Source organism: Emys orbicularis, chromosome 5, assembly GCF_028017835.1.
Source record: "Emys orbicularis isolate rEmyOrb1 chromosome 5, rEmyOrb1.hap1, whole genome shotgun sequence".
In the NCBI taxonomy this organism is placed as follows: Eukaryota; Metazoa; Chordata; order Testudines; family Emydidae; genus Emys; species Emys orbicularis.
The window spans coordinates 83,775,292-83,792,793 of NC_088687.1; the positions used below are offsets into that span (position 1 = coordinate 83,775,292).

Genomic DNA, 17,502 nt, shown 5'->3' on the forward strand with positions numbered 1-17,502 from the left:
TCATATTAGCCTCCCAGAGGATCCTGCCCATCAGTTCCCTAAGGGAGTCAAAGTCTGCTTTTCTGAAGTCCAGGGTCCGTATTTTGCTATCTCCTTTCTTCCTTTTGTGAGGACCCTGAACTCAACCATATCATGGTCACTGCTGCCTAGGTTGCCACCCACTTCTACTTCCCCTACCAATTCTTCCCTGTTTGTAAGCAGCAGGTCAAGAGGAGAACAGCCCCTGGTTGGTTTCTGCAGTAGTTGCAGCAGGAAGTTGTCTCCAAAAACTTCCTGGATTGTCTGTGCACTGCTATATTGCTCTCCCAGCAGATGTCAGGGTGATTAAAGTCCCCCATTAGAAATATCTGTGTGTAGATTTAGTTAGGAATTTTCAAAGATCAGTTTGTGCCTTTCTGTTTGGAAAATCCAATCACGTAGTCATAACAACAGATACTTGTGTGTTCAGAAGTTGAGACGAAGTGGGTGACGTAATATCTTTTATTGGACCAGCTTCTGTTGGTGAGAGAGAAAGCTTTTGAGATAACATAGAGTTCTCCTTCAGGTCTGAGAAATGTACAGTGTCATAGCTAAATACAAGATGGAACAGGTCGTTTACCATAAGTAGCTAACATATTTCCCGGGACCATCTGAAGTGAAGTCTCCAGTTAAGAGCTCTCCTGTCATGGGCTGCGGGGGGCGAAGCTGAGGGGAGGGAGAGAGGTAGTGGGTTTTAAGATTGTTGTAATGAGCCATAAATCCAGTGTTTCTATTCAGTCCATGATTTTTAGTGTTTAGCAAAGTTATGAGTTTATGTTCCCAAACTCGTCTTTTGAAGGCGTTGTGCAGGTTTCCTTTGAGGATGAGGACTGAGAGGTCAGATATAGAGTGATCGCTTTCTGACAAGTGTTCACTCATAGGTGATGTGGTGTTTTTTGGGTTTTTTGGGTTTTTTTTTTTTGGTCATTTTCCTGTGAGAATTCATTTGGGAGCACAGTGATTCTCTTCTTTCAACCATATAGTTGTTGTTGGGACATTTAGTGCACTGGATGAGGTACACCACATGCTGTGATAGGCATGTGTATGATCCATGGATCTTGAAAAGTATGTTGTGGGAGCTGAGTAGACTGGAGGGCTGCCTCATACATGTGCACCTAATTGGGATATTCAAAAGGTTTAAGGGAAGTAGTTTATACAGCTATAGAAGTTGATGTTAGAAGAATTTAGTGGCACTCTGTTTGTGTGTGCATGTGTGGGTGTGCATACTGCAGTTAAGTTGCCTGTTTTCTCTGATGGTTACTGCAAAATAAACAATGTCACCCTTTACTTTGTGCCAGTTTTGTTGCAAATGTAGGAAAGTGGTCTCAGATAACTTTCCTGCTAATTTTTATTTGCTGCCTAAAATGTTATGTTTCATCAGACCTTCTTGATGTCTTCCCAAAGTTCATTCTCATAAATCTTGTGGAAGAGTTGCAGAAAGAACCCCAAATTTGGGCTCTGGGATCAACTGCTACTGTACAATGGTGGGAATTTTATCCATCATTGTATCCATACTTTTTGCTAAATTATTTTGTTGGTAGATTTTGGGGGGTGGGGGGAAGCAGGGGTGACACAGAATTCTGTTTGCTAGGCAGGCCTTGTGCTGATTCACTGTATGTTTCCCTACAGGCTAATGAATACTTCATAATGAAACTGGCAGAAATGGAAACCCTTAGTTAATCAATCCTCTTGCAACAAGAGAGATGCTGTTCAATATGTTTTATGGAAATCCTGCAAAGTATGCACTGGAGCTGTTTAAAAGAACAAATCCAGATGTACTTGTCACTTTTTGGAGAGGGATAGTATCATATGAAAGGGCAGTCGCTACCAAGAAATAGGAGCATTCTTCTGGATGATAGGCTTATGGAAAAGTATGCTGCTTTGCCACCTGAAGTTTGGAGGATGATCAAAGCCAGGATCAGTGTCTATATGACCATCAGCAAATCGGTTCACCTTTAGCTGATCGTTTTTCTTTTCCCCGCCTGCTTTCAGTCACCCCCTTATCTCTCCTGGCTCTGTTGGAAGAAGTTACTGGCACTGATATACAGATGCTTGCATAGGACTCCTGCAGAGAGACACTTGGAAGATTTGTCCCTTAGACTTTTGCAAAGACATCCTGGTCATGATCTCCATGTATCTGCTGGAGGAAGGGTCTCCTCTTCTCAAGACCCATATCGGGTTGAGTAATGGAGAGAACCCATCTCATCAGGTACATGCCAGAGTGTATGTAACCCCCACAAACAGCAACATAGTGGATGAATTAGGATGGTGAGGGCCAAATATTTACCAATTGGCTTATTCTTTCCATTCTGTTTCTGTGATAGACCCATCTTGACTGTGTGCCAATAAATTGCTGGAACTGGCCCAACTCAGCTAAGCTGAATTTATTGGCTGAAACTGTGAATTCCACCCAGACTTGTAAGAGACGGAGATGCAGACAGACTATGCAACTACTTCCTCTGAAAGGATGTAACTGTAGGAACAGTTAATGCTCCAGAGAGATTAGGAATGTAGGCTGCAGTCCCAAACAGGGATAGGGTTCCTGTGGAGACTACACTGATCATGGAGAGATAAAAGGCAAATTTAATCGCAGCCCAGTGGAGTCAGAATGCACTGTTGATCTGTGCTGTTCATCCCTTGCTTGTATCATGAAAATATGCCCAGTCATCTATAACTGCATGGACATTCCTTAAAAGGAAAGTGGTTGAGGCCTGTGCTAATACTATCTGAAGCAATGCGCTACAGTGCCCAGAAAGAGTGTTTTTTGCGTGCGCATGTGTGTCTTCAGAACCAGATCATCACTGTCTTGCCCAACTACTAACACAGTTTTGTTTTCCTTTTTCAAAAAGAAGGTAGAGTTGGCCAGTGTTAGATTGATAGATTATAAAGCCTGAAGGAATCACTATGATCATCTAAAAAGCGACAAAGAGTCCTGTGGCACCTTATAGACTAACAGAAGTATTGGAGCATAAGCTTTCGTGGGTGAATACCCACTTCGTCAGACGCATGTGGTGGAAATTTCCAGAGGCAGGTATAAATATGCAGGCAAGAATCAATCTAGAGATAACGAGGTTAGTTCAATCAGGGAGGATGAGGCCCTCTTCTAGCAGTTGAGGTGTGAACACCAAGGGAGGAGGAAGTGCTTTTGTAGTTGGCTAGCCATTCACAGTCTTTGTGTAATCCTGAGCTGCTGATGTCAAATTTGCAAATGAACTGAAGTTCAGCAGTTTCTCTTTGGAGTCTGGTCCTGAAGTTTTTTTGATCATCTAGTGAGTCTGACCCCCTGTATAACACAGGCAATAGGACTTCCCTGAATTAATTCCTGTTTGAACTAAAGTATTCATATTGTGTGGTTCTGGCCCCATATGTCACTGCCCTATACATGTTACAATGATCTATTAGTACAGGTGACTCGGGGGGGGGGCATGCGGGTCACATACCCCCCAAATTTGCTGCGTGGCTTGTACTGAGCATGCTCACATGGACTGAGCATGCTCAGTAACACCACTGAAGCCGGCTGCCTTCACTCTGCCCCCACACTGTTGGCAGGCACGGGTCATCTCTGGTTAGTATAAGATACTCTGCTCCCAAGCTAGGATTTTTAAAAGATGGTAGCTGATACTCCGCGTGAGCTGCTCTCAGGATGTTGGCACTTAGTTCTGGGTGCCTGCTTCATCAGACCAGTCCAGAAGAGGAGATCAAAATTCTTATCTAAATGACCCAGGACCTCTGCCGACCTGTCTGGGGACAGGTTTATGTAGATAGATAATGATTACCTACAAGGAGAGCCCAGGCGGGGATCTGGAGTATACTAGTATAGAAATGCTCAGCAGTTCACTGCAGAAGACCGCTAAACATTCAGATACCAGAGAGAAGAGGAGGTTTGACCCAAGAGAACAGACACCTGCTCTAGCATAGGCTGCAGGAGGCCTTCCGTTGTGATGGGGGCTTGGACACCACCCTCACGAGCAGTGCTCTCTAGGTGAGTATGCAGGGTATCTGCATTCCCAGCCGTTAATCCCCACTATGAGGCAGCTTTGCTTTGTGCACAAAGAGAAACAGGTATATTTCCCTGTGACTAGTGCATATAGCTGAAACCTCTATTTGAATATTTATGGAATTTGTGGGACTTTTGTCCATTTTTCTTACCCAGAAATGGCAGGACAGGAGCAGCCCCCTGAGTAATAGTTGGTTGCTGCCAGCCAAGACCAGCAGCTGCAACGGCAAACTATCCCTGGAGGGGAAATGGGCGGTGGAGGATGAGGGGAGAAAACATTTGGGTGAGGAATAGCACAGCCGGGCCCTGACTCCAGTCTGAGAGGCTTCTATTGGACTATAATTCCTGCTTCCTGAGGAAATGACCATGACCCCTCCCCAGGTGACACAACACCCCTCCCACAGTACCTGCCAAGAGGGGCACCTGGAACCAAGCTATGTACAGTCTTTCCTTCCAGACCAATGCTGGAAGCATGTGAGGCACCTGGTCCTGCATCCTAGAGCCGCTTGCTTACACAGAGGGGGAGCTGCTGACTTGCAACCAAGAGTCACTGGAGGAAGTAAGAGTAATGGGATATGCACATGCTGCAAGGTCCAAAGAACAGTTGGCACTTGCCAGAGAAAGGAACTGGGTCTCCTTGAGTACAGAATGTCAGAAAGCGGTGTCTAGCTCCCTGCATGCTTCAGCAGAGAGCTGGCTAGAGTGGTTGATTCTGAGGGAGTCTGCAACAATACAGACTTCTTTGGCTGTTTGTTAGTATATCTGGATGTAATTATTACACCAGGCACAGCATTGACTCCTAAGGCATTTGGCAAGTGCTTCATGCTGTGGTGGCAGCACAACCTCCCAAATAACTAGCCGCCAGTGCAATTGTACAGCCTCCCTTTACCCCACCACCCCACAAAATGAACCCCTACCACCAAGAGTGGGAGAGCCTAGTTGCCTGCCTGCCTGCCTGCCAGCAGGAGGAAGTTTGATGGTGGGGGGAATCTCACCATGGTACACCAGGGAATGATCAGAAGATGGCTAGGCTTTGTTACCCCTTTGATCTCTTTCTAATTCAAAGATCCATCTTTGCAGTTCTCCTCCCATTTTTCTTTGTGTACCCCCTTCCTCACACTTTTAATTAGATAAAACTGCTTCAGCATCACACACTTTTGATTGTGTTTCTTTGGCCAAAACTCTTTCCACTCTCTGCAGGTATCTGGCATTTCCTAACAGGCAGCCTCTGTAGCACTCGCCCTGGCACCCAAGGTATGCCATGGGATGACCTAACTTTTCTGTGGTCAACTCTTATGCATATGCACATAATTTGAAATTCCCTTCAATGCGGCTAGCCTCCTGGCCACATTAGCAATGGCCCCCAAAGGTGCACCCTCTCCCCCAAGGTACATAGCTATCTTGCACTCCCATCAGTCACCATTTTGAAACCCCCATGAGTGATTCTTTAACTAAGGTGAATAACTCAGTGTTTTGGTACCGATCAGGATTCGGAAGTCCCAGACAGGATGTTTTGAAATTGTCTTTATAGTTCTGATTGATTGAAGTTTGAAGAAAATGGTAGTTTCTTTAGTGAACTGGACGTGTATGACATGTTTCTTCTTATAAGGTACATGAAATTTACAAACTTATGACTGGTTGAGAGAAATATGTGAGAAGAAGTCAATAAGTTACAACATTTCATCATAAGCCAATTATTTTGATGAAGTGGCTGGTATCTAGAGTTCAGTGAAATTTTTCACTGCTGTGTCAGAGATTCTACATCGAATAGTTTATTCTGCAGTTGAGGTCAGGTAATTAGTTATTCTCTACAATAATGTTCTTTTAATGTTGTTTTTATAACTACTTCTCAGGCATAAGGTTTAATCTGTAAAAGATTGTTCCATGCTGAGCAGAATGTTCTTTATGTACTTGTTCTCTCTAGTAGACCTATAAGGGTGATGGAAATGATGTTTCCATTTAGGAACATAGGAATTGCCATACCTCATCAAAGCAGTGGTCCATCGAGTCCAGTGTCCTGTATCTAAGGGTATGTCTACACTATAGCAGGGAGTGTGCTTCCCAGCTCTGGTAGACAGATGCACTAAAAATAGCAGTGTAGCCAGAGGCAGCATGTGTGACAGTTTGGGTTAGCCATCCGAGTGCGTACCCAGGGGTTCTGGGTGGGTTTGTACTCAGGCAGCTCATCCGAGATCTTGCCCATGCTCCCCTGGGCTACATTGCTATTGTCTACCTGAGCTGGGAACCACGCTCCCCGCTGTAGTCTACACATACCCTAAAAGTGGCCAGCACCAGATGCTTCAGAGGAAGGTGTAAGAAACCTTTTATTGGAGAATTATGGAATAACCTGCCCATAGGGAATATTTCACCTAAACTCTCATCAGTAAAGTCTTTGGTTTAGACCACGAAGCATGAGAATTTATGCTGTATTAAAATAGAAATGATCCTGTGTATTGTAACTGTGGATGTTCTCTCTTGCTCTCCATGTTTTAGTTGTACTATACTTTTGGGCTCAATGATATCTAGTGGCAATGAGTTCCACAGAAGAACCATGCACTTTCATCTTTTTGTCAGTTTTAAAATTTGCCTTTCAATTTTGTTTCCCCTTGTCCTGGTATTCTGAGAGAGGGTAAATAGGAGTGCCTGTTTACCTTCTCAATACTATTCAATATTTTGTTATACCTCTACCATGTCCCCCTTTCATTTGTCTCCTCTCGGAACTAAACAGACCCAGTCTTTCATATCTCTTCTCATATGGAAGTTTCCCCATGGCTAATTTTGCATTCCCTGTTTCTTGAGCCCATTTTGCTTCTGCTAACCTGTTTAAGACAAGGTGCTCAGAACTACAGTGTTCCAGATGAGGGAATTCCAGTGATTTATTTAATGGCATCATAACATTTTTTAGTATTTTCTATCACATTCTTCATACATCCCACACTTGTTTGTTTGTTTATTTTTTCCACTAGTTAATATTGTCTGCTAATGTTGAAAATTCTCAGTCATCTAGCTATTCAGTGATTCTTTGTCTGGGAGAATTCACTTGACCTTTCCTTGTTTGTTATTTTCTACAAAAAGTCAGAATAAAGAGGCTGGCAGTTTTTTGAGTGACAATTCAGTAGTTGATCACAGATGTAGAAGATCACATCTGTTCCACCTTCAGTGTCACGGCTAAATCCATTTCTCAGTAATATTCAGTCCCCTGCTTAAATAGTCATACAATTATAGTACAAGCCTATTAATTAGTCTGCAGTAGAAGGGTATGTTTGCATCTCAATACTTTGCCTTCTCAATTATTTTGGAAAAAATGGATTAGGTTCCATGTATGTCAAGGGAAGTGACTAGAAAACAAGCTTTTTATTCAACCTTCTCCCTAGGGGCGTGCTCTGAACTATAATAGCTTATTCTATATGGCTGTGGTTTAAAAATGTTGTGTTTCTATTTGTACACGTATAGAGAAAAGATAGGGCAAGGGATTGAAATGGGGCAAATGTAGGCTTTTCTTAATATAATTACAAATAAACAATAGATGAAGCATAGTTTCTGTTTAAAATGTTTCTTTGCTGAACATTATGTCCCTGATATTTTATACATTTCTGATATAGTAAGTAATGACTAAAGATGTATTGTAATTTCAACTGAAATTCTGGTACCTTTTTTAATAGGCAGGAGGAGCAGCCCAGGCCATTTTTACTTCATCCATGCTTGAGGAACTCTGACGAAGAAGTAAGATTCCTGCAATCATGTTCTCAAATTCTGGTGTATTGTCTCCTACCCTCAAAGGATTCCCAGTCTCTCAGCTTGCGCATAGTCCTTGCAGACATACTTGCAACAAAAGGTAGATTATAGATCAGAGATAATTAATGACTTACCTACTACAGTACTGAGATTACAAACTGTTTATACTTGTATTGATATCACATTTTAAGTTCTAAAATTAAACTTCTGTCACAACCTACACATGCAGAGACTGGTACAGTTAGTATCTTATAGACATACATGAGACACTTAAAAATTCATAGCATTAGCTAATTAAGGATAAGGCACTGAGCTCTATTGTGCTGATTTAGCAAGGCATTTCATTATGTGTTTAAGCACATGAAGTCAATAGGGCTACTTACCTGCTCAAAATTAAGCCTATACTTAAGTGCTTTCATGTATCAGGGTCAGAGTGCTCGGCACCTTGCAGCATGGAGCCATTCCATCCTCTTATTCTGTCCTAGAGGAAACCAAACCTTTAGCCTTCTACACTGGAGTGACCTTCTGGAGAGCATTTGAGTGGTCCTAGACTGTTATACCTTATTCAGATAAGTAGAATTCTAGACTAAGGATGTGAACATGACTGAAGCATGATATAAAATCTTTAAAAAAAAAAAACCCCAATAACTATCCATTTATTTATTGAGAATGTTAGTTCTTTTTATAAAATGCACTTTTAATTGGATGACGAAACCACTAATCACTCTGCCCTTTTTTGAATTTGGAGTTGGGGACAATTTTTGATGCTGCAAAGTCCCAAGTAATCTCCATATAGTACAGTTCTTTTTAATTCATAGTTCTGCACCTTCCTAGGCTCTAATGTGTAACGTTCTCTGAGATACACAGGAAGAAGAGCAGAAACAGACACTGGAAATGTTGCAATTTAGGTTCAGCTGCTTTAACATGTGTAAACTTTTTAATAACCTGGATTTCCAGTTTCCTGAATCCCAGTGACAGTTTACAGTAATGAATACAGAAAATAAAAAGTTTAGGAGAAGGGTAAACTTCAGTCTAAAATGAGTGATACACTATGTAATCTGGGAATTACATAGTAATTCCTTGGAATTTTATCAACCTGCTTTGTTTCAATTTGTGTCCAAAATGTTACACTGAGTTTGTGTTTGTTTGAAGATGACATTTGCTCTTTTGCACAATGATTTTGTTCTTAAATTTCTTCTCCCAGTACTGAAGCCAATGGTGGAGCTGCTGAGTGATCCAGATTATGTCAACCAAATGCTGCTCAGTCAGATGGAGTACAGAGAACAGGTGAATGAGCATCACAAGAAAGCCTACACATATGCTCCTTCTTATGAGGAGTTCATCAAGCTCATTAACAGCAACTCTGACGTTGAATTCCTGAAACAACTAAGGTATCCAATGTTCAATTATAGAATGTTCAAAACTAAGCATGCTTCTCCTGCCAGTCCATTGCTGAGACCTGAGTGAAGTGTGATTTCAGTGAAGCGCAGAGAGGAAATATAAGCCTTAACAGGTTTCAGAGTAGCAGCCGTGTTAGTCTGTATCCGCAAAAAGAACAGGAGTACTTGTGGCATCTTAGAGACTAACAAATTTATTAGAGCATAAGCTTTCGTGGGCTACAGCCCACTTCTTCGGATGCATACAGAGTGGAACATATATTGAGGAGATATATATACACACATACAGAGAGCATGAACAGGTGGGAGTTGTCTTACCAACTCTGAGAGGCCAATTAAGTACGAGAAAAAAACTTTTGAAGTGATAATCAAGATAGCTCAGTACAGACAGTTTGATAAGAAGTGTGAGAATACTTACAAGGGGATATAGATTCAATGTTTGTAATGGCTCAGCCATTCCCAGTCCTTATTCAATCCTGAGTTGATTGTATCTAGTTTGCATATCAATTCCAGCTCAGCAGTCTCTCGTTGGAGTCTGTTTTTGAAGTTTTTCTGTTGTAAGATAGCCACCCGCAGGTCTGTCATTGAATGGCCAGACAGGTGAAAGTGTTCTCCCACTGGTTTTTGAGTATTATGATTCCTGATGTCAGATTTGTGTTCATTAATTCTTTTGCATAGAGACTGTCCGGTTTGGCCAATGTACATGGCAGAGGGGCATTGCTGGCACATGATGGCATATATCACATTGGTAGATGTGCAGGTGAACGAGCCCCTGATGGTATGGCTGATGTGATTAGGTCCTATGATGATGTCACTTGAATAGATATGTGGACAGAGTTGGCATCGGGCTTTGTTACAAGGATAGGTTCCTGGGTCAGTGTTTTTGTTCAGTGATGTGTGGTTGCTGGTGAGTATTTGCTTTAGGTTGGGGGGTTGTCTGTAAGCGAGGACAGGTCTGTCTCCCAAGTTCTGTGAGAGTAAAGGATCATCTTTCAGGATAGGTTGTAGATCTCTGATGATGCGCTGGAGAGGTTTTAGTTGGGGGCTGAAGGTGACAGCTAGTGGTGTTCTGTTATTTTCTTTGTTGGGCCTGTCTTGTAGGAGGTGACTTCTGGGTACTCGTCTGGCTCTGTCAATCTGTTTTTTCACTTCAGCAGGTGGGTATTGTAGTTTTAAGAATGCTTGATAGAGATCTTGTAGGTGCTTGTCTCTATCTGAGGGATTGGAGCAAATGCGGTTATATCTTAGAGCTTGGCTGTAGACAATGGATCGTGTGGTGTGTCCTGGATGGAAGCTGGAGGCATGTAGGTAAGTGTAGCGGTCAGTAGGTTTCCGGTATAGGGTGGTATTTATGTGACCATCGCTTATTAGCACAGTAGTGTCCAGGAAATGGACCGCTTGTGTGGATTGATCTAGGCTGAGGTTGATGGTGGGATGGAAATTATTGAAATCATGGTGGAATTCCTCAAGGGCTTCTTTTCCATGGGTCCAGATGATGAAGATGTCATCAATGTAGCGCAAGTAGAGTAGGGGCGTTAGGGGATGAGCGCTAAGGAAGCGTTGTTCTAAGTCAGCCATAAAAATGTTGGCATACTGTGGGGCCATGCGGGTACCCATAGCAGTGCCGCTGACTTGAAGGTATATATTGTCCCCAAATGTGAAATAGTTGTGGGTGAGGACAAAGTCACAAAGTTCAGCCACCAGGTTAGCTGTGACATTATCGGGGATACTGTTCCTGATAGCTTGTAGTCCATCTTTGTGTGGAATATTGGTGTAGAGGGCTTCTACGTCCATAGTGGCCAGGATGGTGTTTTCTGGAAGATCACCGATGGATTGTAGTTTCCTCAGGAAGTCAGTGGTGTCTCGAAGATAGCTGGGAGTGCTGGTAGCGTAGGGTCTGAGGAGAGAGTCCACATAACCAGACAAGCCTGATGTTAGGGTGCCAATGCCTGAGATGATGGGGCGTCCAGGATTTCCAGGTTTATGGATCTTGGGTAGCAAATAGAATACCGCTGGTCGGGGTTCTAGGCATGTGTCTGTACAGATTTGTTCACCTGCTGAAGTGAAAAAACAGATTGACAGAGTCAGACGAGTACCCAGAAGTCACATGAACTTCACATTAAATCATCTTTAATACCTCCCAATTTTTTTCTCTCCCTCTCCTTCCCAAAACTTGGAGCATGGCTTCTCTTTTCACCTATTCCTTCCCTCTTCCTCCATGATGCAAGATAACTCCCATATTCCTAACCTGCTTTTAAGCACCAGAAGAGGGATCCCCAGAAAGGGCCAGCAGTCTCCCACTTGCCTAGAACAAATTCCTATTCCAGGTTTCACGTTAGTTCTTCCCCATCTGATATGCCTCCCTCTTGTTGCTTTCTGTCTTGAGGAAAGAGTTGGGAACCAACAGCAAGGGTAAATGGATTATGTTGGAATTGCGTGGTGTTCCTGGCATTGTGGAGGGTGTCAGTCTGCGTTTCTGGTCCTTTTAGTGTTGCAACCTGTCACACCTTCCAGTGGCCAGATGTCTTTCCCAGCATGGTGCTGTGTATCAGTACCTCCAGGTGTCGGAAATAAGCCAATTCCCAGGTGTCGTCCTACCAAGAATTAGCAAGTTTCCTAAGGGTGTCATCACTGTCATCATTGCCAAGAATCTTTTTTTTTTTTTTTTAATGCTCAGATTTTTAAACCAATTGTCACAACTTGTAGCCTACAAGTGATTCTCTGACTACGCCAATGAACAAGGCTGATGGTAAAACTAGGTTAACGCAACAAATAGTCCTGCAAAGATGGAAAGAATATTATGAGTCCACGTGTAACCATCCTGAAGCAACTCAATGTCCAGATCTGTATGCATTAGCAATAGATGCAGTCCCTGGCCCTGAAACTTGTGGAGATGACCTGTGTTGGAAGAGATTTGCTCAGCCATATAGAAACTGCGAAGTGGGCATGCTGCTGGACCTAACAGCATAACACCCAAACTTTTAAAGTTTACCATTGAGCCCATTACGCCAACTTTTTGTCCAGTTTTGGACTACTGGGAAGGTACCAGCGGAGTGGGAGGAAGGGATCATTATCCCGCTCTGTAAGGGGAAAGGCCATGCACTGAATATTGTAGCTATAGGCCAATAACTTTACTCTCTCTCCCTGGAAAAGTCTTTGCACATGTCCTACTCACCTGGGTCCAGCCTTTTCTTGTGAAACACCATTGCTTAGAGCAATAGTGCTTCACTGCCTGGAGACCTACAATGGATGCTATACTTACTCTTGTCTTTTTTCTGAGATCCGTTATGAATGTAACTGGCCTTTGACAGCAGCATATGTAGTCTTAAAGGCAGCCTTCGATTCTGTCACTAGAATTGCCTTGTGGAAGGCCTTACGGGCAACAGTGTTCCCGACATCCTTCTGATGCTAATTCAAGATCTGCATAACGACTCAGAGCATGGATAAATTGGGGGACCCATAGAACTGACAGGTGTCACAGTAGATCTGGGGTGAAACAGGGATGAGTCCTGGACCCAGCCCTGTTCTGCTGTGCAATGGATTGGCTCATTGAGCATATCTCTGCAAATGTTGGTATAACCATTGATTTAACCTCTTTTATTGACCTGGATTATGCGAATGATGTTGTCTTCTTTGGTCAGGATTCAGATGATCTCAAAGATGCACCAGGGAGCTTCCAGCATGTGGCAGCTGCCCTTGGATTATGCGTTTCTTGGACAAAAACAGAAATCCTGAACGTCCGTGCAAAATTTTTTATACAAGTTATGTGCTTCCAGACAAACTGTGGAAGCAGTGGATGATTTCATCTATGTAGGCAGTTGTCATAACTATAAAGGGAAGGGTAACAGCTCTCCTGTGTACAGTACTAAAATCCCTCCTAGCCAGAGACTCCAAATCCTTTTACCTGTAAAGGGTTAAGAAGCTCGGGTAACCTGGCTGACACCTGACCCCAAGGACCAATAAGGGGACAAGATACTTTCAAATCTTGGGGGGGGAAAGGCTTTTGTGTGTGTCCTTTGTTTAAGGGGTTGTTCGCTCTTGGGACTGAGAGGGACCAGACATCAATCCAGGTTCTCCCCATCTTTCTAAACAAGTCTCTCTTATTTCAAAATTGTAAGTAAAAGCCAGGCAAGGCGTCTTAGATTTACTTTGTTTTTCTCAACTTGTAAATGTACCTTTTACCAGAGTGCTTATCTTTGTTTGCTGTACTTTGAACCTAAGACAGAAGAGGGGGGTCCTCTGAGCTCTTTAAGTTTGATTACCCTGTAAAGTTATTTTCCATACTGATTTTACAGAGATGATTTTTACCTTTTTCTTTAATTAAAAGCCTTCTTTTTAAGAACCTGATTGATTTCTCCTTGTTTTAAGATCCAAAGGGGGTTTGGATCTGTATTCACCAGGAGTTGGTGAAAGGAAGGAGGGGGGAAGGGTCAATTTCTCCTTGTTTAAGATCCAAGGAGTTTGGATCTGTATTCACCAGGGAATTGGTGAAAGGTTTCTCAAGGCTTCCCAGGGAGGGAATTCTTGAGATGGTGGCAGCGGACCAGAGCTAAGCTGGTAGATAAGCTTAGAAGTTTTCATGCAGGCCCCTACATTTATACCCTAAAGTTCAAAGTGGGGATACAGCCTTGACAGCAGTAAACTATCATCTGATGGGTGCAGCCAGCCAGACATCCCAAGGAGAGTTGGTTTAGATGTCTTAGCCATGAAGGACATGCATAGGGTCTGGTGGCAAAAAAAAAGGTGAAACTGTACAAAAGTACGGATTTATCAAACCTGCATACTTTTGATTCTTTTATATGAATCTGAAATAATGGATGTTGCTTAAAACAAGACATCAGGAGGCTGGATGCATTTCATATGCATTGTCCATGACAGCTACTGGGTATAAGATGGTTTGACTTTATCAGTAATAGGGATGTATCAGTGAGAACTGGCCACCAGAGTACTGAAGTCATCATTGGCTGCTGCTGGCTGGTCTTTTTGGTCATGTTGTATGTCTCAGAAGCAAAGTCCCAGCATGTCTATCTTCACAGCTCAGATTCAAGGTCAGGAGAGGACACTGCCCAGTCACCGACTGGCAGCAGTCATGCAGTCTGCAATTAACTGGGCTTCACCAGCTCAGCAATACCCTGTAGAGCTCTTAGATGCCTGGAATAAAATGTGTGGTCATGGACACTCGGTGCTACAGACCTCCTCTGTCTAAGCATATTGTTGATTATCTCCCCTTTCCTGTGGTTCTTGCACCCTTTTCTGCCCTAATTGGATGTATTTTTTCTGAATTACTTTTGTTTAATATTGGGTAGCACATCTTTTCTTCTGCACTTGCAGTGGTGCTCCTATAGCTGAAGCTAGCCGTTTTTGTTTGTGCTTTAGATTCTCTCTGCCATTTCCATTGAGTGAGCAAACACTGTCTGCTTAAGATAAGGACATAGTTGTCATGTGACAACCACAATGAATGGAAGCATTACTTTGAAAAGACTAAAGCGGGGTTATAAATGCACAAGGGGCGACACCTCCAGAGGATATGGTCCTACTGGGCAAATACACTGCTTGACCCAATAGTAGGGCCAAGTTTGTGGGGAAATGGAATGTCTAGAGAGGCAGAGTTAACCCGCTCTCTGCACACCCATTTGCTTGCTGTACACATGCACACATTTGCTTGCTGTACACATGCACACACCCCTCATGCTGGGTTTCTCGAAGGGATTCTCCCTCTCCTCCACTAGGGCTGTCATATTCAGGGGGTTCCTCTCCCAATTCCTTTCTCTGCTGGGATTTCTGGGAGTTCCTCCATACACACACCATATGCCTTGTAGCAGTGGCTTCAGGAAGGTGGAGGATGGTTGCTGAAGGATCCACCAAAGGCAGCTGTATCTTCCTGTGCCCATAGAACCCTCTTCAGGGGAAGAACAACTAGTGTTTCTGTCTCTGGGCAGTGATCAAAAGTGGAGGTGAGCAAGGAGATTTGGCAGCAACTGAGGATGAGCGTGGGATGGAGACTGCGGTGTTAGGGAGCAGTCCCAGGGCAGGCTGTCTGGCTATCTTGGGTACTTCTGTGGCCCCCCAGTAAGAAAGCACTTTTATCTCCATTGTACAGATGCAGAGATAACTGTCGCACAGAGAGACTAAGCTGTTTGCCCCAGTCACACAGGAAGCATTTGGACGAGTAGAAAATAGAACCTGGGTCTCCAACTTCCCAGGCCAGCATCCTAACCACTGAATCATCCTTCCTCTCTCTCTTATCTTCATAGCAGAGCCAACGTGAGAGCATTAAAGTGTTGGAACACTGCAGAAGCGGTTGCCATGAGGGCGTAGGTCCTGATTTGTGACTACTGAACACACCTCCTGTTAGATCCATCCCCATCAGTCCATGTGCTTGGGGCTGAATAAGTAGCTTTTCTTTTTTGTTCTCGCTTCATTTCCACACCCTGCTCTGAAACAACTTATATTTTCCAAAGAGGAAAATGCATTAGGTGAGAGAGTGAAATGATTTTGTTGCTTGGCTACATATTGTTCATCTGCTGTAAAATTTGCTCTTTACTCCAGGCCAGCATGCTGTACTACTGACAGTATAAATTACCCCTTATTAGACTGTTGGAAACCTAAATAGACATGAGGTTTATTAGAGTAATAACACTAATGGAGCTGCTTGCTTCAGTTGAAACGTAACCCTTTTTTTGTTGTTCTGGTACAATTAATGTGCACTGTATTCTCTTACTAGGCCTCTAGGTCCCTTTAAATTGTAATATCAGAAGGCAAACTCCCTGTATGAAGTACTGTGTTTTTTGGCTACATTTGTATCATTATGTTCACTTTCCAGTCTACAGAGCGGTGGACTTACCTCGAGCTGTGATATCGTAAGCCCCAAGCAATGTTGGGTCTGATCAGAACTTGAATGGGAAGCCTTCAGGAAAATCTCAGGATTCTTGCAGGGACATGGTGTTTGTGATTCAGCAGGTGATACTGTTTCCTCAGGATCTGTATAATACCGGTATCCCAGCTTGGTGGCCGAGTAGCACTGTGCTGCTGGAAGTGCAGTCTCCTTGCTATGTTTAATTTATCTGTCTGTCCCCATCCTCGTAGTGTATAAGCACCTGTGGAAGAGACTCTTGTGGCCATGTAAAGATTCAGTGGCACATTTTTCAGAGTAGGGTAGTGATTTGTCTGTGAATGTTCTAAGGGTTGAGGTTGGGGAAACCACACAAAGGTGTGTCTGTGGATGAACAAAGTAAATGACATGTCATGGTATATTTAGCTAATAAACCACAGGAAAGTATAGAGGAGAAGGGAAAATAAGCTCTTGAATGCTTACAACTGGGAACAAGTTACTTTGCAGTGGTGAGAATTTTTCTGATTAACTCCCTCTAACAAATAAATCTCTGGCATATGGGTATCAACCCTGGTTTCCTGGTCAAATTCCAATCTGGGTAATAGCATTCTGCTCACTTAAAATTCCCTGTATCCCATAATTTTAGTTGGAGGACACTCTTCATTCCTTGTCCTAGAATGACATGTAGCATTTCTGTGCACTTTTTTTTTGTAGGCTGTTAATCCACAAAAGTCAAAGAATGACAAACTTTTTATTTTAGTTTTGTTTATATTTGAAAATAAGCTAACTGAGATCGCTTCTTGGTAACCTCTAAGCCATCTGATTTAGATAGTAACAGTTTTATAGTTTAGACTTGGCTATTGAAGAGAATTATCCTAAGAAATTATAGTTAATGTGAAACTCAGTATTCCTTTGAAACATCCAAATTGTGGTTTGTCATTGGAGAAGAATTTAATTCCTTCCCATTTCCCTGAGATCAAGATATTATATCACTGCACTGAAGGAAGTCTCCAGGTATTGATAGATAATTCCTCAGATTCTTGATTCTCACTGCAGTCAAAGTAGTTCCAATTCCTAAGAGAAGTGAAATCCTCCATAATATATGTGGATACACAACTTTCTTTTTCTGAAATGTCACTGGGTTTTCTGTTAGATTGATTTATTAACAATAGGACTTAAGGTGATTGGAACTGGGTACTTATTGTTTGGGTAGGTGGGAGGATCAAAAGCTGGGAAGATAAAAAATGAGGCAAGCAGTTGGGAAGGGGATCATAGCGCCTGGGATATGGAGTGACCCAGTACAACCATTCTTATGTTCTTAGCAAGAGGGTTAAAAGCTGGGTGGGGGGGTTGGATGGGCTTGAAATCATTTATTGGTAAGTGTGCTAATCTTCATGGTTCCACATAGCTGATGGGATTTCCCTTGTAATAAATCAGTTTATGCTACTAGTATTTTCACTCCTTAATTATTCAACATGGACAATAGCACATGCACAAATTCATTCACAGAGAGGCCCCTTGAA

General features: G+C 42.8%; 1 protein-coding gene across 1 annotated transcript in view; it reads left to right on the forward strand.

Annotated features, from left to right (window-relative positions):
* Positions 1-17,502, forward strand: part of SNX25 (sorting nexin 25) — a 172,213-nt gene that overhangs the window by 49,707 nt on the left and 105,004 nt on the right. Inside the window, exons 4-5 of the mRNA XM_065405159.1 lie at positions 7,678-7,850; positions 8,955-9,141. Of these exons, the coding sequence (XP_065261231.1) occupies positions 7,678-7,850; positions 8,955-9,141 (360 nt within the window). The remainder of the gene's footprint in view (positions 1-7,677; positions 7,851-8,954; positions 9,142-17,502) is intronic.